This window comes from Dermochelys coriacea, chromosome 4 (genome assembly GCF_009764565.3).
Source record: "Dermochelys coriacea isolate rDerCor1 chromosome 4, rDerCor1.pri.v4, whole genome shotgun sequence".
In the NCBI taxonomy this organism is placed as follows: Eukaryota; Metazoa; Chordata; order Testudines; family Dermochelyidae; genus Dermochelys; species Dermochelys coriacea.
The window spans coordinates 45,636,289-45,659,369 of record NC_050071.1 but is presented as its reverse complement, the minus strand read 5'-3'; the positions used below and the strand labels follow the sequence as shown (position 1 = coordinate 45,659,369).

The 23,081-nt window shown below is 39.1% G+C and overlaps 1 protein-coding gene across 1 annotated transcript in view; it reads right to left on the bottom strand.

Annotated features, from left to right (window-relative positions):
- The window catches only part of HSPA4L (heat shock protein family A (Hsp70) member 4 like), a 58,537-nt gene that overhangs the window by 5,236 nt on the left and 30,220 nt on the right, over positions 1–23,081 (bottom strand). Inside the window, exons 5-15 of the mRNA XM_038398883.2 lie at positions 22,601–22,700; positions 19,680–19,813; positions 18,421–18,665; positions 18,263–18,339; positions 14,266–14,417; positions 13,483–13,589; positions 12,847–12,980; positions 8,572–8,774; positions 3,218–3,322; positions 2,334–2,474; positions 594–719 (exon numbers count right to left, since the gene is read on the bottom strand). Coding sequence (XP_038254811.1) covers positions 594–719; positions 2,334–2,474; positions 3,218–3,322; positions 8,572–8,774; positions 12,847–12,980; positions 13,483–13,589; positions 14,266–14,417; positions 18,263–18,339; positions 18,421–18,665; positions 19,680–19,813; positions 22,601–22,700 — 1,524 coding nt within the window. The remainder of the gene's footprint in view (positions 1–593; positions 720–2,333; positions 2,475–3,217; positions 3,323–8,571; positions 8,775–12,846; positions 12,981–13,482; positions 13,590–14,265; positions 14,418–18,262; positions 18,340–18,420; positions 18,666–19,679; positions 19,814–22,600; positions 22,701–23,081) is intronic.

The window sequence follows — 23,081 nt, the reverse complement described above, 5'->3', positions numbered from 1 at the left end:
AGGCTGCCTTCGAACACATGGTAAGACACAGAAGGGGTAAAGTGGTGTTCTGTCTGGCACTTTTGGTTTGGGCTTGCAAGACATACCAACCCAACAACAGCTTTTTTCAATATGAAATACCTTTCCAGGCTAAGGAGAAAGTGAGGTTAAAGATATCAAGATTGGCAAGCTTTGTTTGTGACACTTCTCATTTTATTCCTCAAACCTACTCACTCCATTCAGGACCAAATACTAACAGATCTGTCATGTTTTCCTAGATTATCATGGAGATAAGTGACACTGGAGCCTGACTATAGTTAGACCCCGGGATGATATACCTCCATACCTGACAAACCTTTACCATCTAGAGAATTCTCTCACACAGAACTAGGGTCAGTAGACTCGTGATTGTTAAAGTGGAACAAAACTGAACTGACTTGGATAGTTAGTATGCCTATGTTTTAAGGCTAGTGCACTTCTCCCTGCAATTAACCTGAAGCCCAAAAGGAAAAGCAGTACGTACTTAATTCATATAGCTCCTACCCGTACCATACTCAGTATTAAATAATAAGTTCAACGTTAGAACGGTTATAAATTTATATCTGGCTTCTTACTTCCTCAGTGACGAATTTTTCAAAGATACCACACAGCTTGTTTCTGAAATCATACACATACTCTTCAACAGCATTCTTAGCATCATTTCTTTCTTTCTCTAGCTTGTCTTGCATCATCATCTTCCCCTGTGAGGAAAGAAGAAAAGAAAGGAAAAAAAAAAGCTCAAAATCATTTTAAATCTGATGCACAGAAACATCAAGAGCGCCATATTAGAAATCTAAGTGTTATCCTGTAGCAAGCTATTCCTAGCTGTCTAGATTTTTTTCAGATTCGAGCTAATGTGACTTCTGTTTCAACATAGGCGTTATTCAGAGCTTGTTTAGTAGCAACACAAGGAAACAATTCTGAAATGCAACAGGTTTTACATTGCCTAGCTGTTTGATCACTAATAGAGAACAATTATCAGACTGACAATGAGATAACAGATACTCTTGTTAATAAAGATCCAAATTGGGGATGACCTGAACTTGAGTAATACATCGCCTTATAAACATGGGGGCTTTGACCATTTGAGGAAGCACTGGTTTAAGCAACTAGGATTTTTGGAGCATTTTAGATTGAATTATGCTGCAGAGTTGCCTACACATAAATAGTCTCTGCTCTTTTTTTTTTCCTGACCAAGTTGCAGCTGTGAAATCTGATTGTATCCCCTTCTAGCACAGAGAAGCAGGTAGATTGATATAATTTTCTACTTTTGCAACCTCTAGCAGCTTAGTTCTGCCTCTTCCTTTCTTCCTCCCCATAGAAGCTTCCAAACCTCTCAATTTTATTTTCTAATCCAAGTTAACATCCTAAAGGAACTTGTATCTTTATTGAAGGGCAAAAGTTTGCACTCTTAGCACATCAGAGAAAAGGAATTCTCATTTGGGAGCTGAGTGGCATTACTACAGATTGATGGGATCAAGAAGCATTTCTTCAGCTGAAGAATACTGGCATGGGGCTGCAGAGTGCTGCAGACAAGAGGCTGGACAATGGTTTGCAAGTCATGAGTAATTATTTTGCCTTTCAAGGCATGACAATTCCTAACATGCTCAAAAATGATCCTCTGAACAGCAACTCTGTTTGTAGAGATCACAATTTATTCCATTTCTAGACTTCTTCCCCGCAATTCCTAGACAAAGAGGATAGCTGAAGATGAAACCTCTGTTAAAACCTAAAGACTGAAAAAAGTTGCATCCTTGTCAATTCTACCTTTGCCCCAAGAAGAACTAGCTCTTGTCAACCAGCTGTCTCTAATGTACTACCTCTTTCTGGAAGTTCTTAGCTTCATTGCGATCCCCAACCAAAGAGACTTACACTAAAGTTAGTGGCGATGGTTTAGCCTGAACTGCACAGACTTTCGGAATTTTCAGTTTATAAAGAAAAAACTGGTATGACCAGTAATAATGATATTACAGGTTTCAGAGTAGCAGCCATGTTAGTCTGTATTCGCAAAAAGAAAAGGAGTACTTGTGGCATCTTAGAGACTAACAAATTTATTAGAGCATAAGCTTTCGTGAGCTACGATGAAGTGAGCTGTAGCTCACAAAAGCTTATGCTCTAATAAATTTGTTAGTCTCTAAGGTGCCACAAGTACTCCTTTTCTTTTAGTGATATTATAGAAATTTCAAGTAAATTTGGTAGTTTTAAATTATTTAATTCATAAACAATCTAGTGTATGTTACCAACTATTTCTTGGACAAGAATTCTTTGCATGGAGATTTGAATATGAGTGAATCTTCAAGGAACTACGCACTTACCTCATTTTCTATGTAGCTATTGATAAGGTCCTGCCCCAACTGTTTATATAGACTAGCCTGGATAGGTAGTTCAATACTTTTGATCTTCGCTTTAGCTTTAACAGGCTGGGCTAGATGATCTGGCTTGTCTCCTGAAGTGGTCTACGGAAAGAATTACATTCTGAGAACTATTTGACACTCTGTGTAACATTTCTATTGTAGTCCAAGGTATGTGATTAAAAAAGGAGAATGCCAAACATGAAAATGAAACAGCCAAGAAAGAACTGAAAAAAATTGCTGCTGCTGCACTAAAAGGCAGAGTTCAAGAATAAACATCTATAGTAAATTTTAAAATGAGAAATGATGAAATTAACATTACTATTAATTTTTGGAACACTAGCAATGCCTTATATCGAATTTGACAAAGATGTAAAATCAGGCAGTAAGACTACATTAAACACTGCTTGAAAAGAAAATCAGCCCAAAAGCTCTTTAAATTAGTTGCAGCAAAATCTCTGGTGCCTGTATTTCCATAATCCGTTGTCTCAAAAAAAAAAAAAAAAAAAAAAAAAAAAAAAAAATTGTCACAGCTTCAATGTGAATCCCATTATTTCTTTAATGTCAACTTTATGGAAATGTTCTCTGAAGTCTTAAAAATGACAACTTTTTTCAACACTTTTTTGATGTAGATATGAGTTTAACTGTACCATGGCAGTCCTACTAATTATAGTTTTGATACTCCTAGAATAATCCCTTGTACTTCAATTGATGAGATGTACATTGGGAAGTGTATATAGATTTACTTATTTATGGGAATACCAAGCAAAGAATGGTCATGAAGACAGGAAAAAAAATCAATATGGACAAATTCACAAAAGTTTCCTTTATCGATACTTGATACAAACCTTTGTTTCAGTTCCTCCATGTTGTTCACTTTCCTCATCTGTTTGGCTTGGCTGTTCTGCCTGGCTTTTGTGATTGCCTTCCTCTTGGTCAACCTGCATTTTATCCTAGGAAGAGAAAGTAACATAACTGAACACCCAACCTTGCTCAAAGATGTTCTTCTGACTGGAGTCAACTACTACAGATCAGCATTTTATTATAAAACACAGTGCAGTCTGTTAGTTTAAAAACAGGACAAAATCCTCATATGTAACATAATTAAAGTGACATGTTTTGAAGCAGTCTTACTCTGTGTACTTAATGCAGAAAAAGATGTGAACTTTTAAAGCTAAAAAATATTCTGAAATAGTCATTTTGAATGTGCCTTGTGACAAAGTTACAATAAGCCCGCAGTACTTGCACACATTTAATTGAAAGTAAGTTGTAAGCAAGGAATAGAAAAAAAGACTATTTTAAGAACACAACACCAACATGGGTAGGAGAGGAAAAGATTCTCTATGGAACAGTCAGAACTTCATCAGATATATTGCATCATCACAAGTTTACACTTCGAAATCCAATGTGAAAAAACATTTTCATTGACTTAATTTTTACTTACGTATATAGTCATAGTAGGACCATGAAACTAGTTTCCAGTGTTAGTGTCAAAGTCTTACTGCAATACTTATTGGGCATGCTACTGTTGTCCTGTATACAGCCTCTCTTGCTCCAAATGAAGGGGAAGCTGCCAAGAGCTTCTAACACTAGTTGTTCTTGGGTGGGTGGACAACCCACTATACCAGATCAGCACTTGTTCAAAACCAGTTTTGCAAGAAGGTGGGGTACATCATCCCAGTTTAGGTCTAATTTCTTCCTGAAAGGCAGGTAACTAAATATGAACCCCTTTGAAAAAGGTCATGTCAACTGGGGTCTTAACTCTCCCCTGCTTTACAACTACTATATACTATCAAGCTCACTAATTCCTGTACAGTTCCTCTTTGACACTTTTCGGGTGTATGAAAATCAGCAAGTATGGCAGGACCATGATATTAGCACGTGAAAACTAGTTTTATGTACCTTCCCTGAATAATTTCTTTTTAAATTTGTAAATGTCAAGATGCAGCTCATGTAGCATATTAGAACTATTTTTAGACATTACTAGGAGTTGCTGGCATCATTTTTTTTAAAACAAGTATGTGATTCTCCCCCTGCCCGATTTTGTTCCCCTGTATCTTTCCTCTAAGTAACAGCCCTATGATTAGTTCATCTATTCCTGATTCCTAGATTCGAATTTTAATGAGGACATCACAATTACTGTGAACAATTATTCAACACATGAAGTCAGTTCAACCAGCAACTAAACTGTTTAGTAACAAAGATTGTGTTGTCATGTAAACACCTTTAATAATAATACAGGGAACACAATGTATACTAACTCAGCAGAAATGTCTCCTATTCAATTGTCACATGCACTCAACTATTTAAACACCAGAATTAAAACAAACAGCAGCAATAACATTCAGAGTTCAAACTGAAGTTTGGAGTCTCAAGTACTTTAAAATCCCAGAATTGCACAAGACAGAAGTCTGTCTGATTTTAAAACCTTGTGTTTGTGGTTGTAATGCACGTACATTTATTGAAGATTTTACAGTTTTTAATATTGGGGAAGTGATAGCCATAAAAGCAAAGTTATATAGCACTAACATATAGGAAAAATGACTAATACTGTTTCTAGAATTCAAAATGCATATTTACTTACTAATCACATTTACTCAGTTTGCTTAAAATGAATCCTTTAAATTTTAAGTGGCGAGTTCAGTATCAGTAGATTGCTAAATTTTCATACTGTACTTAAAGGAAAGTTACCATTTGCCATTATAAGAATATCAGAAGCAATTCCTAGAAAAAAATAAAATTCCTGGATTTGCCTCAGAATACACATAAATGCAAAGTAAATTACTTTTAAATTTCTCTTTAGTAACTGACAGCAACAGAAAAATGCAGATGGACTAATTCAATTATTTCCCTATATGTTAATAAGATTTGTTGTGAAATTTTAGGTACCAGCATATATGCTGCAACCACTGCGAGCATGAAATAATTTAGTTTGCTAAACTATTGTCTAACAATATACTTTAAAACAGCAGCAGACTACTTCTGCCAAGTTCTTAGACTTGTCCTTTCAGAAGAGAAACGCAGTTTTCAACTTACTGTTCTTACTGTTCACATGGACTACCAAAGGCAACAGTTGGAAAAAGGGGAAGGGGGAACCTTCTCTATATTTAAGAGAAACAGCTAATTATAAGAATACTGCATATATGCATCACAAACCTTATCCTCAGAGTCAAGGGTATCATCCTCAATTATGAAAGAGAATTGCTGACAAGCACCATAGTAAAAACAGAAGACAAATTAGGAAGAACAGAAATATTGTCATGGAAGAAAGCCTAGGAATAAAAGTGGTTACTTTTGTATTGAGCACAGTGTATTATTACTCTGAATATTCTCCACATATAGTACATTACGTGGAAATGTCAGCCATGGCTTTTTCCATTACTTTCTCCATTTTACTTATTAATAAGTGTCTTCAAAAATGTGTCAAAGGCACTTTTGTATTCCTTGAGAAGTATACTGTAAGTTTAAAATATTAACCCATTCAAGTTATCAGAGCACAAAAAAGCGCCCTCATGCTTATGTAATGCTAACTGCTCTACCACTTGTTCTAACCTTCATAAAAACAAAGGTTGAATGAACTAAGTAAGAAAAACTAGAAAAATATTATCCTGGGAGGAAATATAGATGATTGGAAGAGAAGGTTTCTTCTAAACAAGTCCCTATACTGAGGAGCTCACAACTAAATTCAGACAAGTTAAAATGCAAGAGGATGAGATAAAATGAAATTAGCACAAATCTTCTGGAAGACAGAAAACTAGCTTCAACACTGGGGAAGGTGGCAGATCAATTTGAGAACGTGAGATGTTGGGACATAAGAAGTGGTCTGGAGTACCCCAGGTGAATTTATGATCAAGGCACAGACCAAGATTTTACCAGCAGGGACAGGGAATAGAGGGTAGATTTCAGAAAAGTGAAAGAAGGAAACCACCAGAATTTAGCAAAAGCCTGGATGGAGAAGAAAACGAAGAACACTGAAGTTGAGTCTAACTGGGAAAAGAGTTATAAATGGTGATAAAGAGAAGTGACAGTTTTGGAGAAGAACAGGAAGTTTAATATGATGACAGGAATTGCAGGAAGTACGCCACAGTTGGAGAGGCAAGGTTGAATGGAGGGGAAGAGACTGAAGATAGAGAGCTACATTTGTGGGGACTGCAACACAAAGCATCAATGAAAAAATGCAGATAATGGAAACAAAAAAGGAGGATACCAAAAAAAGAAATCTGAGGGATGCCAAGGAAGAAAGGAACCAGAGATACTAGAGCAACAGCAGAACATGTCAAGCCCCATTGCAGAACCCAAAGGATAAGGTACAAAATGAGCAGAAGCAAAAACAGAGCCCAGATTAAGCCAAGTACAGAGAAGTCTGACTTTATTACAAAACGTTCGCTTGTGACCTCGAGCAGTTTCTCTGGAGAAGAGAGAGCGGAAACTGGATTGGAAGTCAAGACAGTGAAAATACAGTATGCTCACGAATCTTTCATATGAAGTGTCAGTGGGTAAGACAGATGAGTGGATGATGAATTTTAGTTAGCAGGACACGAACATGTTTTAAGTCAGAGAGAAAGGAGCACTGTTGAAGAGGAATGGTCACAGATGGATAATAGGAGGGGCACCTCATTCAAAACAAGGAATACAGGAATGGAGAAAAAAGAGGAAAGTTCTTGACTGACTGGATCAATATGGTCTGCAGAAATTTGCAGACAGTCACCAGGAGTGTAACAGTCGAAAGCATAACAGTCACAGAACACAGGAATTGCTTAGTAAGCACCTTAGGCAGAATAGAAGGAACAAACAGAATGGGCAGGGGTAAATAAACTTATAGTTGAATAGCAGGAAGTCGAGTCATTATTTTCAGCTGAGGTACAAGTATAAAAATAGTCAATGCAAAGCAAGAGCCACGACTGGCTATTAGCAGAGTAAGATGAGGGTCAAAAAATAAAATGTGGGTGGAGTTGAAGATAGAAGCTAGAGAGCTGGCAAGCAGCAAGTATCAGAAGGAAGAAAAGATTAGAGATTAAGATTAGAGGTGGCAGAAATTAAATGAGCAATAGCGTGAAGGAGAAGTGGGAGAGTTTTTCCTGTTGCCAGAAGGCAGCTCTTGACATCCATTGGGATCACCTGTGTAGTTAGGACATGCGCTCTCAGAGCCAAGTGATAGATCCCAAGAACAAAGGCAAAAATATGGACTAACTTAGTTAAGACTGTAGTCCTGTACATATAAGCTGTTCCTGTAACTATCTCTAGAAGAGACCACAGCAGGAGCAGGAAAGAAAGGTAGATTAAGCTTACCCATTGCTTTACCAACAAGTGCAGATCTGCAGTTGTGCATTGTAGACGATCCAGTGTCATGCAACTGTCTTATTCTCTTCTCCCTAAAGATTAGTCTGGAGTCCTCCATGGGTTGCATGCTTTTAAGGTTAGGACATGCTGGCGTAATGGAACTGAGATGAAGACTTGAGCTGATTTCCAAGTCTTATGGGGATTATGTCACTGACTAGTATATCACAAAGTTTACAATGCCAATTCCTCAGTATCAGTGATTAAGTATGGCATAAAATTGTTAAAATACTGTAACATTTCCCCATCTTTCAGTCATGCAAGCAAGTTTGCACTTAAAGGTTTTCATGATTAAAGTACATAAAATGAAAAAATGCAAACAAATTAAAGTTTAGCTGATTGTAGTTAAAAGATGAAATATAGCGATTTTCCATAAGATGCACAGAACCTAAAACTGTTTTCATTAGTAAGCTTCATTGAACAAGTACTTAATTTATTTTATGAAGTGTTTTATAAAGTTTGTTGGAAATTAAATATCTTTCCTTCAAAAGCAACATAATTGTTGCCATTCAATGCTAATATTAAAAAATGCTGAAAACTGTTAGCATTAGCAGAAGATAAAAAAAACTGAGGAAAATGTAACACTTTTCTATGGGTATCTGTGTGAATCTTATTTTCATTCGTCTTTTATACTGTAAACTCCATGTGGAGTGAAAGGTATGTGTCTTGTGTAGCTCTGAACATATCATTACTGCTTACTTAAACAGAAAGCTGCACATATGAGTAATTGATGATGCAGTCTATTCTTGTAACAAATAATAATGAAAGAGGGAAAATAAATCACTCAAAAGTAGCAGACTGGACTTAACTACGATTTAAGCTTTGATTCTCTTTTGTTGCAATTACAAGGAGAAGTTTTACATACCAGCTCATCATCTTTGCCTTGATTCTTACATAATGATTCTGTGTCCATAGGTACATCACTGTGATCTCCTTCCACATTTTGCTTCTCTATTACTGATGCATTAGCCACACTGAAGATTCCATGTACATTGACACGTACTTTAACCTTCACTTTGGAATTGTCACCGTCATACTGAGGACCAACATTCTGTATAGCGAAAAGCCCTAAACAAAAAAGCAGCATATGAGGATTAATCTGGTTTTCTGGAAAGTCTAGAGGGGCAATCATTCCTCAAAAATATTCCCCAGATCTGCTTTCACTGCCAAGCACTTTAAAAGGCCATGAAAGATTTCTCCAAAACACAAGTATTTGTAGGTTTAGAGGAGTAACTCAGTAGTTAGAACAATGTCTAATTTACCCCAGACATTCCTTTAACAAATGCAGGAACTTCAGTCGTACACTCTCTCCTGTATATAATTAATATATAACTGAAGAACTCCATAGTCTATATTCTGTGAGAAGCAATGGATCTAAGGAGAAAATGAGCACACAGGATTGGGAATCAGGTAGTCCTCAATTTTGATCTTGGTTCTGCCACTGACTGTGGCACCTTGGAAAGTCACTTCAAAAATGTGTCTCAGTCTCCTCAACTGTAAAATGAGGATCTCTTTACATGAGACATTGCAATAGTTTGTACAGTGATATTAACATGTAAAACACTATACAGAAGTATCTTTTGCTAAGTACCCCAAACTGATACAATTGAGCTCTGAGGTCCCTGGAGGTCTTATTGACAAACACATTACTATCCTGGAAGATTGGAGGAATATACTTAACCCCATTTTCTTAGATCTTCCTTCACTTTTTTTTTTTTTTAAAATATCGTTGCTTGCAGGAAGAGTGGGCTAAATTCCATCAAGTCTTTCTGCAAATTATTCATTCAGCTCTAATTGCAACCATTCTGCTTTGAGATGCACCTCCATGCCTCTTAGAGCACACTGCAATATTGCATTATGGAAATGACAAAGAAGGCTGCAACTGAAAAAGATTCAGCTAGTGCAGAATCTGGTTCAATTATGGGCATGTTTCCCAGGGACACAATGCCTTTTGTTCACCTGTACTGGCTTCTGACTAGTTTAGGTGAAGAGTAAGGTGCATTACAGTGTTTAGCAACTCTAGTGCCACAGGCAATAACATGGCTCAAAAAACTTATCGTTACGATGTATGTGGATATTAATTGCTTACCTTATCTTCAAGCTATACCCGCACGCAACAAGAAAGTTTACCAAATGGCTGCTACTCTGGTGATGACTGACATGAAGTTTCAAATTCAGCTGCTCTACTTATACATGCACAGAAAAGTCTTCTGAATATGTTCCCCATTCTCACTCTACCCTATCTATGAGCCGAATAAGTTTTGCTCAGTCTTTCACAAAAGTTTATATTTGATATAAGATCACCAGGCATAGAAAATATGAGCACAAGTAAGATGAGTGAATGACAAAGCTCTTTAAGGTTTCTTGTCTATAATCAGAGTTCTTTGAGATGGACTCTGGCATATTTCCATTCATGGCATGTGCTGATTCCACTGTCAGAACTGCACAAACTTCTCACATCAGTGCTCATTGGGGTGTTCTGAAATCCTGTCCAACACCTTCTCCTCCCTGTTCCTGAACATTCTGAGGGCAAGGCTACGAAAAGAGTGTGGAGTACTCTGGCCATCTCAGATCCTTCTACCCCTCTTCAGAGCCAAGATGATAATTAGGACTCCAAAGAAATGGGGAAGGTGGATAGGGAGTGTAAATGTATAGTCAACCTTCAAGAACTCTGGTTACAGGTGAGTAACCTTCATTTCTTCAAGTTGCATCTTTCCATTCCCACTCCTGGGATAATTTAGAAAGCAGTACTCTCATCCAAGGAAGGTAGGATCCAGAATCCTAATTAAACAGCAACTGAAGTACAGTGCTACTAAGCTTAGGCCCAAATAAATTTGTTAGTCTCTAAGGTGCCACAAGTACTCCCCATTCTTTCTGCTGATCAGAATGCTAACTTTAACAAACAGTGCTTCGTAAAAGTGGGAATATGTAAAATATGGGAACATGCCTAAGGCATTCCATTGAAGCAGCCTTTGCCCTTGTAGAATGTAATCCAATTCCCACTAGCACAGGAGTAGAGAAAACTTTATAGCTCTCCTCTATACACTACCTAACCCACTTAGACAGGGCACGCAATTACATCCCACTGCCTTTATTATCCCCAAAAAGAAAAACATACCCCGCACCAATTTGCTGACTTTCTAAACAGGACTAAGAAATTTAGATAGAAAGGTAATGCATTTTTAGCAACTAGTTTGTGAAACTTTGACATATGGGAAAAGGACACTGGCAGATTACGTAAATGATTTCTTTCTCAACCAGTTATCACCTTAGCCAAAAAATTAGGATGAGTATGGAGTATCACTTTGTCTTTGAGGAAAACCGAAGGCAGATCAGCCATGAGTTTGCTTACTCTTCTAGCAGGCGTTATAGCTATAACAAATGCTATTTTGACTGACAGGTGAAACAATAAACTTCACTCAGAGTCTTCCCAGTTTGAGTTGATTACGAACACTTAATGGAATTGGATCTTTAACTACTAAACAGATGGTCCCCTCTAGACAACTTCATACATCTCTTTAGTATGTCATGAGTAAATATAGTCTTCTCAATTAGATTGCGATAAGCTGATACGGCTGCTAAGTGAATTTTAACAGATAAGGAGGAACTGAATTGGAGCTGAAGTAGGGAGTGCACTGCTACTAGATCAGCAGTTCCCAAACTGTGGGTCAGGACCCCAAAGTGCATTGCAACCCCCTTTGAATGGGGTCGCCAGGATTGGCTTAGACTTGCTGGGGCCCAGGACTGAAGTCCGAGCTCCACTGCCCAGGGCCAAAGCCAAAGCCCAAGTGCTTCAGCCCTGGGTGGCGGGGCTCAGGTTGCAGGCCTGGGCTTTGCCCCCACCCGGGGCAGAGGGGCTCAGGCAGGCTCAGGCTTTGGTCCCCCCTCCTGGGGTCATGAAGTAATTTTTGTTGTCAGAAGGGGGTCGCGGTGCAATGAAGTTTGAGAACCCCTGACTTAAGACCAAATATAAGGCAAATCTCAAACAGAGATATGCCCCCAAAGTAATGAGTACATCAGTTTTTTGGATGTCAGTTTAGACTTCTCTGTGCCATCAGCATCTCTGTGGTAATTGCCCAGGCTCACCACTTGCATCCACAGTCAAAGCCATAGTTTCCAGATCTCCATGCCTCCAGAAGGGGTGTATCAACCTTTTTCTATGACTACAGACCTGTTGACTCAGCTGAATATCTGAATTTATCATCTAGACCCACATTCACTGTTCCTGACAGCTTAACGCATACAAGTCTGACCAATCTAGAGAGGTCCTATTTACTAGAACTCTGACTTACTTTGATAACTTCCAGGAATCGTAGACTTACAAGTGCTAAAGACTTCAAGTGGAAAAAGTTTCTAGTTTAATCATCTAGTACAGGGGTTCTCACACTTCAAATTGAATATGAATCAACAAAGTGATGCAGTTGCAAAAAAGGCTAATATTCTGGAGTGTATTAACAGGAGTGTCATATTTAAGACCCGGGAGAAAACTGTCTCTTTCTACTTGGCACTGATGAGGCTTCAGCAAGAGTCCAATTCTGGGCGCCACACTTCAGGAAAGATGTGAACATATTGGACAGAGTCCAAAGGAGAGCAACAAAAATGATAAAAAAGGTTTAGAAAACCTGACCTATGAGGAGAAGTTAAAAAAGCTGGCCATGTTTACTCTTGACGAAAGAACACTGAGGATGGACCTGACAACAATCTTCGAATTGTTAAGGGCTGTTATAAAGAGGATGAGGTTCAATTGTTCCCCATGTCCACCGAGGACAGGACAAGAAATAATGGACTTAATCTGCAGCAAAGAAGATTTAAGTTAGATATTAAGTAAAACTTTCTAACTATAAGGGTAGTTAACTTCTGGAATAGGCTTCCAGGGGAGGTGTGGAATCTCCACCACTGACAGTTTTTAAGTACAGGTTGGACAAAATACCTATTAAGGATGAACTAAGTTTACTTGGTCCTGCCACAGCGAGAGGGACTGGACTTGACACTAAGGTTCCTTCCAGCTCTTCATTTCTATGAATCTATGCCAAAACATTTGGCTCAGTGGTTTATATAAACTTTTTAAAGGAATGAATCTTTTTTTAGAAAGGTGTACGAAAGATTATTTAAAATGTAATTTTCTATGATCTGTTCTCACCTATTCTGGGTTCAGGATAAGGTATTTCATTTGGATGGGTATAATATGCTTCCAGATCAAAAGGTTCCTTCTTGTGGAAAGTAATAACTTTTGAAAATGGAGCGGCATGGTTCTTACTGAAAACTTCACATTCCCTATAGAAATAAAAAGTGTTCAAGTAAATACAAGTAACAGTTTATATAATGCTATGAATCAAGTTATATTAAACCTTGTTATGTTAGCTGTGAACATCCATGCAAACAAATGAAACATTTAATACGCATTTGCTTTGGCTCTGGAAAATTATTCTGCATTCTCTAACTTAACTGAAGTTTAAAGACAGAATGGGAGCTACAAACTCAACCACCAACTTGACAATATTACATTTTACATGTATCTCTAGGTAGAAAGCTTTTTAATGTATACAAAGTTAAAATTAACCAAGTTATGGTAAACAAAATCAGAACACCGTGACATGGGGTGACTGAAAATAACTGGTAGTAAAATGGTATGTGACTCCAACTTCCAGAGGCAAAATGATTAATGACAATACAGTATAAGAGGTAGAGTAGATGAGCTATTTTCTGGTGTTTGCAGGTTTGATCTTCCCACACCATCAAGTCTTTTTGTGTACTTTTATTTTCAAAGTAAACTTACCCAGTTCCTTCCTCATAAGAGGACTTCCATCTTAGATTTATTGAATAAGGAACAACATCGGTGACAGAAAATTCACGCACCTTAAATGCTGGGGAGAGAATTGCACACTAGAAGAGAGACCAAATTTTGATTATGCACATAGTTTAGTGAAGAAACACATTTACCTGAATTTAGCATTGTTACGCTTCTATAAAACTAGCATGTTGGCAGTGATTATCTCAGAATGTAAAATATTTTTAAAATGAACTACACATACTAACATTGGGGCAATTTTAAGTCACTTTCATTAAGGATCATCTTCTTAGTTAAACTGATGGAGAGAAAGTCTAGAGTGTCATTTTAAGTTTAATTATAGTAACAGCCAGCCAGGGACCTCAATGAGTTTTTAAAACAGACTGAATTAAGCTTCAAAAACACCGTGAGAGGTAAACACTCCTATTTTGCAGAGAAAGGAAGTGATTTACCCACATTAGAGCAAAAGGTCTGTGGCAGAACTAGGAAGAAAACCCAGATATTCTGACTTTCACTCCTGTACTTTAACCACAAGACAATCCTTCCCGTCATTACTCTCATAATTATTACCAAATGTGACAACTACAACGAATATTTAAATGATTAGTGAATATGATAGTGCAAGAAAGAACGAATGCTTAGTATGAAGACCTTAAATCCTGAGATGAGGGACATTTTGTTTAAGCTGTAGCATCCTTTGACTTTTGGTTAGTGAACAATTTCCAGCAGTGTATGCTGTAAAACGACAGACTAGGATCTTAACGGTCATACCTGTAATGCGCAACCTCTTGCGACAGCTTCATCTGCATTCAGCGTAGTGCTTATATCTTTACAGAAGAACCTAGATATTAGTTCCTTCACTGCTGGGATTCTAGTGGCTCCGCCTACAATTTCTATACTGCTTATGTCTTCACGCTGTAGTTCTAGAAAAGACACAGTTCAGGCCATAAGTTAAAGAAGTTAGCTTCAAATTATGCAAAGCTGACTTGGGGGGGGGGGGGGCATGTAGCTAAAGATCACATACCTTGGATTCTCACTCTTGACTGAAAAGCTCAAGGGGGTCTTAAAATGAAACTGAATTATCTAGACACTACAAGAACCAGTGAAGATAGGTCAATGGCCAACACTGTACAATGAAAATTTTATATTAAATAGCAATGTCAAACATATTCTTGCCCCTCCTTTAGTTTATGGGAGTTTCAGGCTGTAAATGCAAAAATCAAGATTAAAAAAGTTACTTATCTTAGGGCAGGTCTTCACTACCCGCCAGATCAGCGGGTAGTGATTGATCTATCAGGGATCGATTTATCACGTCTCGTCTAGACACAATAAATCGATCCCCAAACACACACTCCCCGTCGACTCTGGAACTCCAGCTCGCGAGAGGCGGAAGTGGAATCGACAGGGGAGCGGCAGTGATCGACTTGCCGCCATCCTCACGGCCAGGTAAGTCGACCTAAGCTACGCCAACTTCAGCTACGCTATTCGTATAGCTGAAGTTGCATATCTTAGGTCAACCCCCCCGCCCCGCCCAGCGTAGACCAGGGCTTAATGACTCTTGTTCTTTAAGATGGCTGTCCACATGGATTCCACTTCTGTTGTGCGTGTGCCTATGCACATATAAAATCAGATTATTTTGACCGACAGTGTCCATTGGGGCTGTGCCTGTATGTGGCTACTCTCTAACCCACTTCCCTCCCCTCCCTGGAAGGTATAAAAGGTTCAGGGAGCCTAACCATCCCATAGTTGTTCCCCCAATACAGAAGCCAAGTGGTATAGGATTCCATAGCAGCAGGGAAATAGGAAGGTCAAAGATTCCATGAGGACACCATCTTAAAGAACCATATAATTAACTGTAAGATCAGTAGGATCCTACCAAATTCATGGCTGTAGCGAGGTGGCAAAAGATCAGGAGGCTGCAGAGCCAGGAAAGCCAGGCCCACCATGCTGGAAGCTATGGGGAGGGACAGGAAGCAAAAGTACAAAATGCAGGCAGTCCCACAGCTCAGTTGGGTTGGAGCAGCCCAGGGAGATAGACGCTTCTCCCCCGCTGCCGGAGCAGGATGTCAAGCAGGAGCTCCTGAGGCTGCCACCTGAGGACTGGCCAAAGCTTCCAGGACTGCCACAGGACCAAGACACCGAGAAGATGCTGGGGCTACCACCTGAGAATTGGCCAGAGCTCCCAGGGCTGCAGGCCAGCCGAGGTGCCAATAAGCGGTTGAGGCTACCACTGAGCACCAACCCCGGGGAGATGGAGGACACGTACAGCACAGAGGTACCAAACCCCAGGGAGGTAGGAAGTAGCCCAGGGAAACTAGACAGTCTGGTTGGGCCTTGGCCTGATACTAGGTCAGTGTGTTGCGGGCGGATTCCTGCTGACCCAGTGGCAGACCACTCTGCCACTGTTAGGGCCCTGGACTAGAACGCGGTGGAATAGGGTGGGCCCTAGTCCCTCTACCCCCTTTCAGCTCACCCTTGGGATGGCAACCACCCACATTAAGTCAGGAGGCCTGTGTTTGGTGCTTAACCCTGCCTGAGGCCCAAGACTGCCTTACTGCTCTGTTGTTGCGAGGAGCATCTGCAACACAGAGGTCACTGCCAGAATCAGTGGCACAGATGTTGGTACCAAGAGAAGTCTTAGATGGGTAATGAATTTATTCTATAATCAAATAATGCCAAGGCATCTGAGGGACCTGTCTGAGCTAAACTATTGTGGCTCAGCAGTCTGACAAGATCTATGACTCATTTTATTAAGTCCTGGGGAAGGTGACCTAGGCTGGCGCTCAATGAGGTCCAACCTGAGTTTCAACTCACAAGAGTAACAAGTACTCCAGCAGCACCTTAAAAACTAACAGATTTATTTGGGAATAAGCTTTCGTGGGTAAAAACCCCCACTTCTTTACTTGGGCACAAGCTTTCAATGCATCTAAAGAAGTGGAGATTTTTACCCACAAAAGTTTATGCCCAAATAAATCTGTTAGTCTTTAAGGTGCCACCGGACATCTTGTTGTTTTTGTGGATACAGACTAACATGGCTACCACTCTAACTCACAAGAGTGCTAGCTGAAGAAGCCTGTTCTGGCTTAGTAGGCCCTTTTCCCTCTCTAGTTCTGAAGCAGCTTTCATAGAGTGCACTCCTGAAGAGAGAACTTAAAAATAGACCTCTCTCCTCTTCTGTGGCATCTTGGAGAAAGATACAGATTAAACACCTATCAGGGATGTACCCCTCTTTAAGCCCCCCCCCAAAAAAAAGTACTACAAATGCCTGACATTGAGCAGAATAGTCACATGACAGGAAGGGGCAAGTTTTAAACACTGGTGATTTAGTTTCAGCCATTGCTGCTAAATCCTAGTAACAGGAGAAATCCCCAAAATTAAAAAAAGTTTTGTGGGTTTTTTGTTTGGTTTTTAAAGACAACAGGTGTAAAGGAGAAAACTAAACACACACACACACACACACACACACACACGTTGAGCAAAGTCACAGAGTGCATAGAAATTAAGCCATTGTAGGGGTTCTGTCTCACTGCAATGGCAGTAAGAAGGAACAAGGAACAGTTGTGCCTGCTCTGTTCTTTATGCCCTCAGGTTTGAGGGGTGGGAAAGGTACAGGAGAGAGGGCATCCAAGGCGCAGGTGAAGGGCCAATGGACGCAACTGGCCAAGAGAATTTTATCTTGTGTGCGTGGGTACGTGTGTGCCAGAAGTAGAATCCATGTGGACTATCACTTGAAGACTAATCTAATGATAGGGTTTCTTGGGTGAAATTGATTTTTTTGGCTGCAATACAGAAATAAAAAAAACCACACCCATTCATGAGAAACATGATGAACAACCTGTATTTGTGGATCAAATTTGCAGTTCTGGATTTGCGTCATATGGGCATGACTAATATGCTCTCAAGCAACTTTTAGCTTTCAGGCTCTCTTCTCTCTCCATTTTTGCATTATTTATTTAATCACATTTTATTATGTCAGCTTACAAAAGATAGTCACAATTTTTCCTTCCCTTTACTTTTAATATGTTTAAAGGGGTAGATCAGAGCGTGGCCTTTTTCTGTCTCTGAAAATCCATCTAGATTTATTTAGCCCCCAAAAAAGAAAGCTTTCACATGTGCTGCAGGGCTTATATTGCAGGCTTTTCTCCTAAATTGTCATCATTCCATCTGCACTGACCACGCTCCCCTGTCCCACTGAGCACTGTTGTGAAGCAGCTACTACAACTCTTCAAACACTTCTGATGACACACACAGAAGGTTATTTCAGTAGCATGTAATTTTTTTTTAAATTAAAGGAAAAATAGAAGCAAGTTACATATAAAAAGCTATGCTAAAAGAAGTTTAAAGGTTGCAAAGTCAAGCACTTAAAAGTTAGGAAACACAAGAATTAAGGTTTCTTGGTCAGTTGTATCCATAGTACAAGCAAAATGATACTCCTTAACTGCATGATTATATTCCATTTTTTTCCTCAGAACCCCACCTCATTCATTGTTCAGGATGAATGATGCTCAACAAATCAGAGATACATACTAAATTGTGCCATATTTGAACCAAAAGTCCCATGAAAAAAATTACGCAATCACATAACCGTATCATAATGCCTACATGGCAAGGGGGACAAATTAAGCTTGCCTCAATGACCTTAACTGACATTTAACTTTTCAGTGCTTAGCTTTGCATCTTTTAACTATTTTTGGTATTTAAAAAGGTTTAGCAATTTTTTTTTGAGCCAGATAACAAAACATTGTACCCTGAATTAACTTCTACTTACTAGCTTGATCCATTATTGTTCTTAGAGGAGGTTCCACTTTAGCCAGGAGAGGAGCACATAACTGTTCAAATTGAGCTCTGTAGAAGAAATATTGCGTTACAGGCAGAACTAAAACCAACATATTCTGGTTGGAGTTAATGTAATATGCAGTACTGTACCTGTTCATCTTACTGGAGACGTCTAGATCATCCACAAAGCACTCAATGTTGAGTGGGAGATCAGAAGAATTTGCACTCATAAGTTTCTTCAGCTTTTCACTTTCCTGATACAAGCGCAGCAGTGCCCGAGCATTCTCTTTCACATTCTGTTTATATTTTGTCCTGAATTCCCCACAGAAGTAATCTACTAAAGCCTCGTCAAAGTTTCTGCCACCCAAAAAAGGGTCAAAAGCGGTAGCCAAGATCTGCACAGAAGTGAAATGTGTCAAGTATATAGTGATCCTCTACCTCCTGCCAAATCAGCATTTTCCATAAATGTTCCCCTCCACTCCGTGAAGCTTACGGGCATATAGAACTGAGCAGTTCTGGACACATAGAAGGAAGAACTGGGATCTTTATTTTGTCATGCTGCAATCTTCCTATGTAAAAATATGCCATTCCATTGAGAAAGTAAAATCTGCTAATACTCTTTCTTGCTTAAGTTTTCCATTGGGTATGCATGTCCTTGTTCAGAGCACAGCATGCCTAGGGCATTTATCCAAAAAGAACAGACCACAGAGCACTTTAATTTTTCACACAACTTTTGTAGCCACTGTGTTTTGTTACTGAAGACAAAGGTAGTCTAGGATAAAAAAGTATTAAGCCACTACCACCCCAATTTTGAAAGGAGAAAGTCTCACAGATACAAAATTAAAATTGTTGAATTAAATGTACTTACCAAACATCCCTAAGTTAGAGTTCAAAGAGTCAACTCTCCTCCCCGACTCCCTTTCAGTGCCTGACTGGGAAAACTGCAATTCATCTATAGCCCACTTCATTTCTCAAGAAAGTTAAATAAAATTTCATTTACACTGGAGAGGAGATAGAGAAGTTGATTCTGTGACTTCTCCAGTTAGAGATCAGATAATTGTACTCTTGGTCTATAAAAGATGGAACTTTAAAGCCATGCATAGACTTTCTAATTCTAACTTCTACTCAAAGAGATTCCTTAGTTGTGTGGCTAAGCATTCTCCTTCTACAGTGAGCTGCTGAAGAAATGCCATGAAGGATGGTCATTTAACAACTAGAATGCAGGAAAGCTTTTATTAGTTACTACCGTTTCATACATATTTACTACAAACAGGTTTGCCCACACCAGGCACGACATTTAACCCATTCAGAAATGCACTCCACTGAACAGTTTCCTGAGCATTGTCCCAATTAAGAAAGACTACTGTTGCTTAACCTCTGGCGCAACAATGTAGTAAAAATAAACTTACTTTCAGTTTTCCTTTGTTAAAAGCACAAACTGAAACTTGGTATGCAGAATGCCCCATATCTACAAAGACTATATTTCTTGGTTTCTCCTCCAAGGCTGGTAGATCTTGCTTATAAATTCCATAAGCTAGTGCAACTGTAAAAATAAATACATTAAATTAGATGTCTCAAGCAATTTTCAATAATTTAGACTTTTAAAAAAAAGTTAACTTAAGGCTCTTAAAAAAAATTAGGACTATACAAAAATTCACAGTAACTTGCAATAATATATATTGAAAGTCTACACAAGTTTTCATTTTGTTAATATTGAATGATTTTATTCTAAAGTGACAAAAGATAAGAGAAAGTTACTCACCTGGTGCAATAACTGAGGTTCTTCTAGAGTTTCCCCTGGTGCTCCATTTCATGTGTTCGTGCATCTCTGTGCCACTGATCAGAGAATTTCAGCACCAGCGCCCATCTGGGTCACACATGCGCCATCTCCGTCTCACGGCACCCTTGGCACCTCATCTGGCACATGTAACCTGACCCCCTCAGTTCCTTTCTCTACTGTAGAGTACAGTGTGAATTCCAAAGCAGAGGGGAGGATGGTGAGTAGTTGAGCACCCACAGGGGGAACACATCTTGAAGAACCTCAGTTATTGCATCAGGTGAGTAACCTTTTCTTCCTCGAGTTATGTCCCTGCGGGTGCTCCACATCAGGTGACTGTAGAGCAGTGCCCCCTCTGTGGACAGAAGGGGTTTCGGAGTTGTCTGAGTGATTGAAGATAGTTCTGCTAGGCCTAGCAGTGTATCAGAGCCTAAGGTCTGGTTAATTGCATAATGCTTTATGAATATATGTTCAGAGGCCCAGGTAGCTGCTCTGCATATGTCTATGAGTGGTATACTGTTAAGAAAGGTTACTGAGGTTGCTATAGATCTGGCTGAATGAGTTCTGATCCCTGCTGGGGGTTGTAAATTGTTTTGTTGGTAGCAGAGGTGAATGCACCATGAGATCCATTTTGAGAAGGAGCTGTGGGGGTCAGGTCGTTTGCACTGGATATGGCACCAACAGCACCACAAAACAGGGATGGTGCATGCACAACCCAGACAGGCACTGCTGCTAAAATTCTCTGATCGATGCTCAGGGACACACTGACATCTGAAGTGGAGCACCCACAGGGACATCACTCAAAAAAGGACATGCCATTGACAGTGGTCCGCAAACTGTGGGGCGTCCCCCTACCAGGGTGTGGAGGAACATCTGGGAGGGCACGGCAGGGCATGGGCCACCCCCACAAGAGGGTGAGGAAGGAGTGCCACCCAGGCCCACTCCAGCCCAGATCCCTACTCTAAAAAAGTCACTGATTTAAATTGCTCCACCTGGGTCCCACACAATTTATTCTACTTTGACACTCCTATAATGGAAGCATCTCATCAAAGCCACCCTTCTTTTAGCAAATAAGAATTTGATCTACCTTTTGCTGTAATCAACCATGGCTCTCAGATTGCTGTATTACAAATTTTTTAGCCAATGAACAACTGGAATGATCAAATTACTCACTCATACAAATGGTGTTTGTGCCAAATGCTGTAATTGGACTCTAGGCTGAGACAGGATGGATAAACTGAGAAAGATATGTACCTAAATCTGAGGGGGAGAAAAAAAATCTGATTTGGATGGAGACTTCATAATGACTATGAGTTAAACATTTTGTGAGATGTCAGACTGACAAAATGTCCATATCATAACCAAGAGATGCACATGTTATTGCACCTGTTAATTAAGGGATAATGGATCCAGTTGCCAGGGGAGGGAAATACTTCAAAAAGCACACTAACAAATTTGGTGGTGACCCTGGCTTTGGAGTGTAGAGACAGATGCTACATCATTGTTGATAGAGAAGAAACAGATCTGAATATTCTTTCATTCCCTCCATCACTGGAGGGACTAAACTGGTAACAATTAGTTTTCCACAACTTCTTTTCAGATAAATAAGGAATAGTAAAATCTTTCATGATGAAATTTTAGAATTAATGGTCTATTAATAAAGGCATGGCAGTCATGACTACTGTAGTCAGCATTTCAACACAATTATTCTTGTTTTCAAATATGAATTAAAAATGTGACTCCCTGCTGTAATATATATTTAAGCCATACATTAGGAGGACTTCACCAAAACTAGATAAAGTTTGAAACATGGTACGGTCACACTCCTGCATGCAGACTAGTACTCTTGGCTTGATTTGTGGATTGTGGGAAGTCATTTCTAAGTATGCTCAGTAAGAATCTGCTCTCACTTGAAGTCCCACAGAGTCCAATCTGACTAAATGTCTGCCTGCAGGATTGAGGCCTCAAAGAAGAATAAAGATTATGGCTTCTAGATGCATCTTTCTTGTATGTTATTTAATTTGTAGGAGCTATTTGCTCTCAGACTTGAATCAGCTTGTGACAAAATAACTATCTGTGTGAGTGAGTGAGTGAGTGAATGAGAGAGGATCTTTTCTGCAGCACATCCATCTCCCTGAAACTAAACAATACTACGAAGAGCTATCTGGTCTCAAACCACAGACATAAAGCACCCTGTGGCACGGTTCTTGGAATGTAGTAGTCCTGGTTTTAATGATTAAATAATAATAATAATTAATAAAAAATCACTCCACCCAAATACCCCTCACTTTCCAAAGTTGTGTTGGTTTGGTTTTTTTTGTTGTTTTTTGTTTTTAAGTGGAGAACACTACTACAGATGTAGTATTTTAACTGGACTTTCAGAAAAGCATAATAAGCTAAACTATCAATATTTTATAGGTGACTTTATATATTTTTACTACACAATTGGTTATGATCATTCAGAATCCAGTATTCCAAGTTTAAGAATTTAGACTGTTAAAAACAGTGTTACACACTTATTCCTGGTCTGCTTCTAGCAAGTATCATATTTACCTGCTGTAGTTTCATTCATCAGCCTCAGACAGTTTAAACCTGCAACCTGCGCAGCTGCCATTACAGACCTTCTCTCAGCATCAGTGAAGAAACTAGGGACCTGTTTTCAAACAAAGTTTGTACTCCATTATACAAATCTCATTACACACAAAATCCTATGCTCACTTTAAAAGTTAATATATTCATAAAACAAAACAATTTCACAAATTTGACTATCATGTAAATTTAAGACACCAATCATATTTAGTTAATACAGATTGACTGAAATTCCTAAATCTTTTAAAAAGTTACTTCATTACAAGTTCCAATTATCTAAACTGGTATTAAGACAAATCATATCCTGCATTGTCAAGATTTACAGAATCGGTGACCGCCCAGATGCACGATGCACAAGTGTTTCTAAACACAAACTACATTTAATATATTTAACACTAAAAAAATCCCAGATAGCATAAAGATTTCAAGAAACAAGGTTTAGATT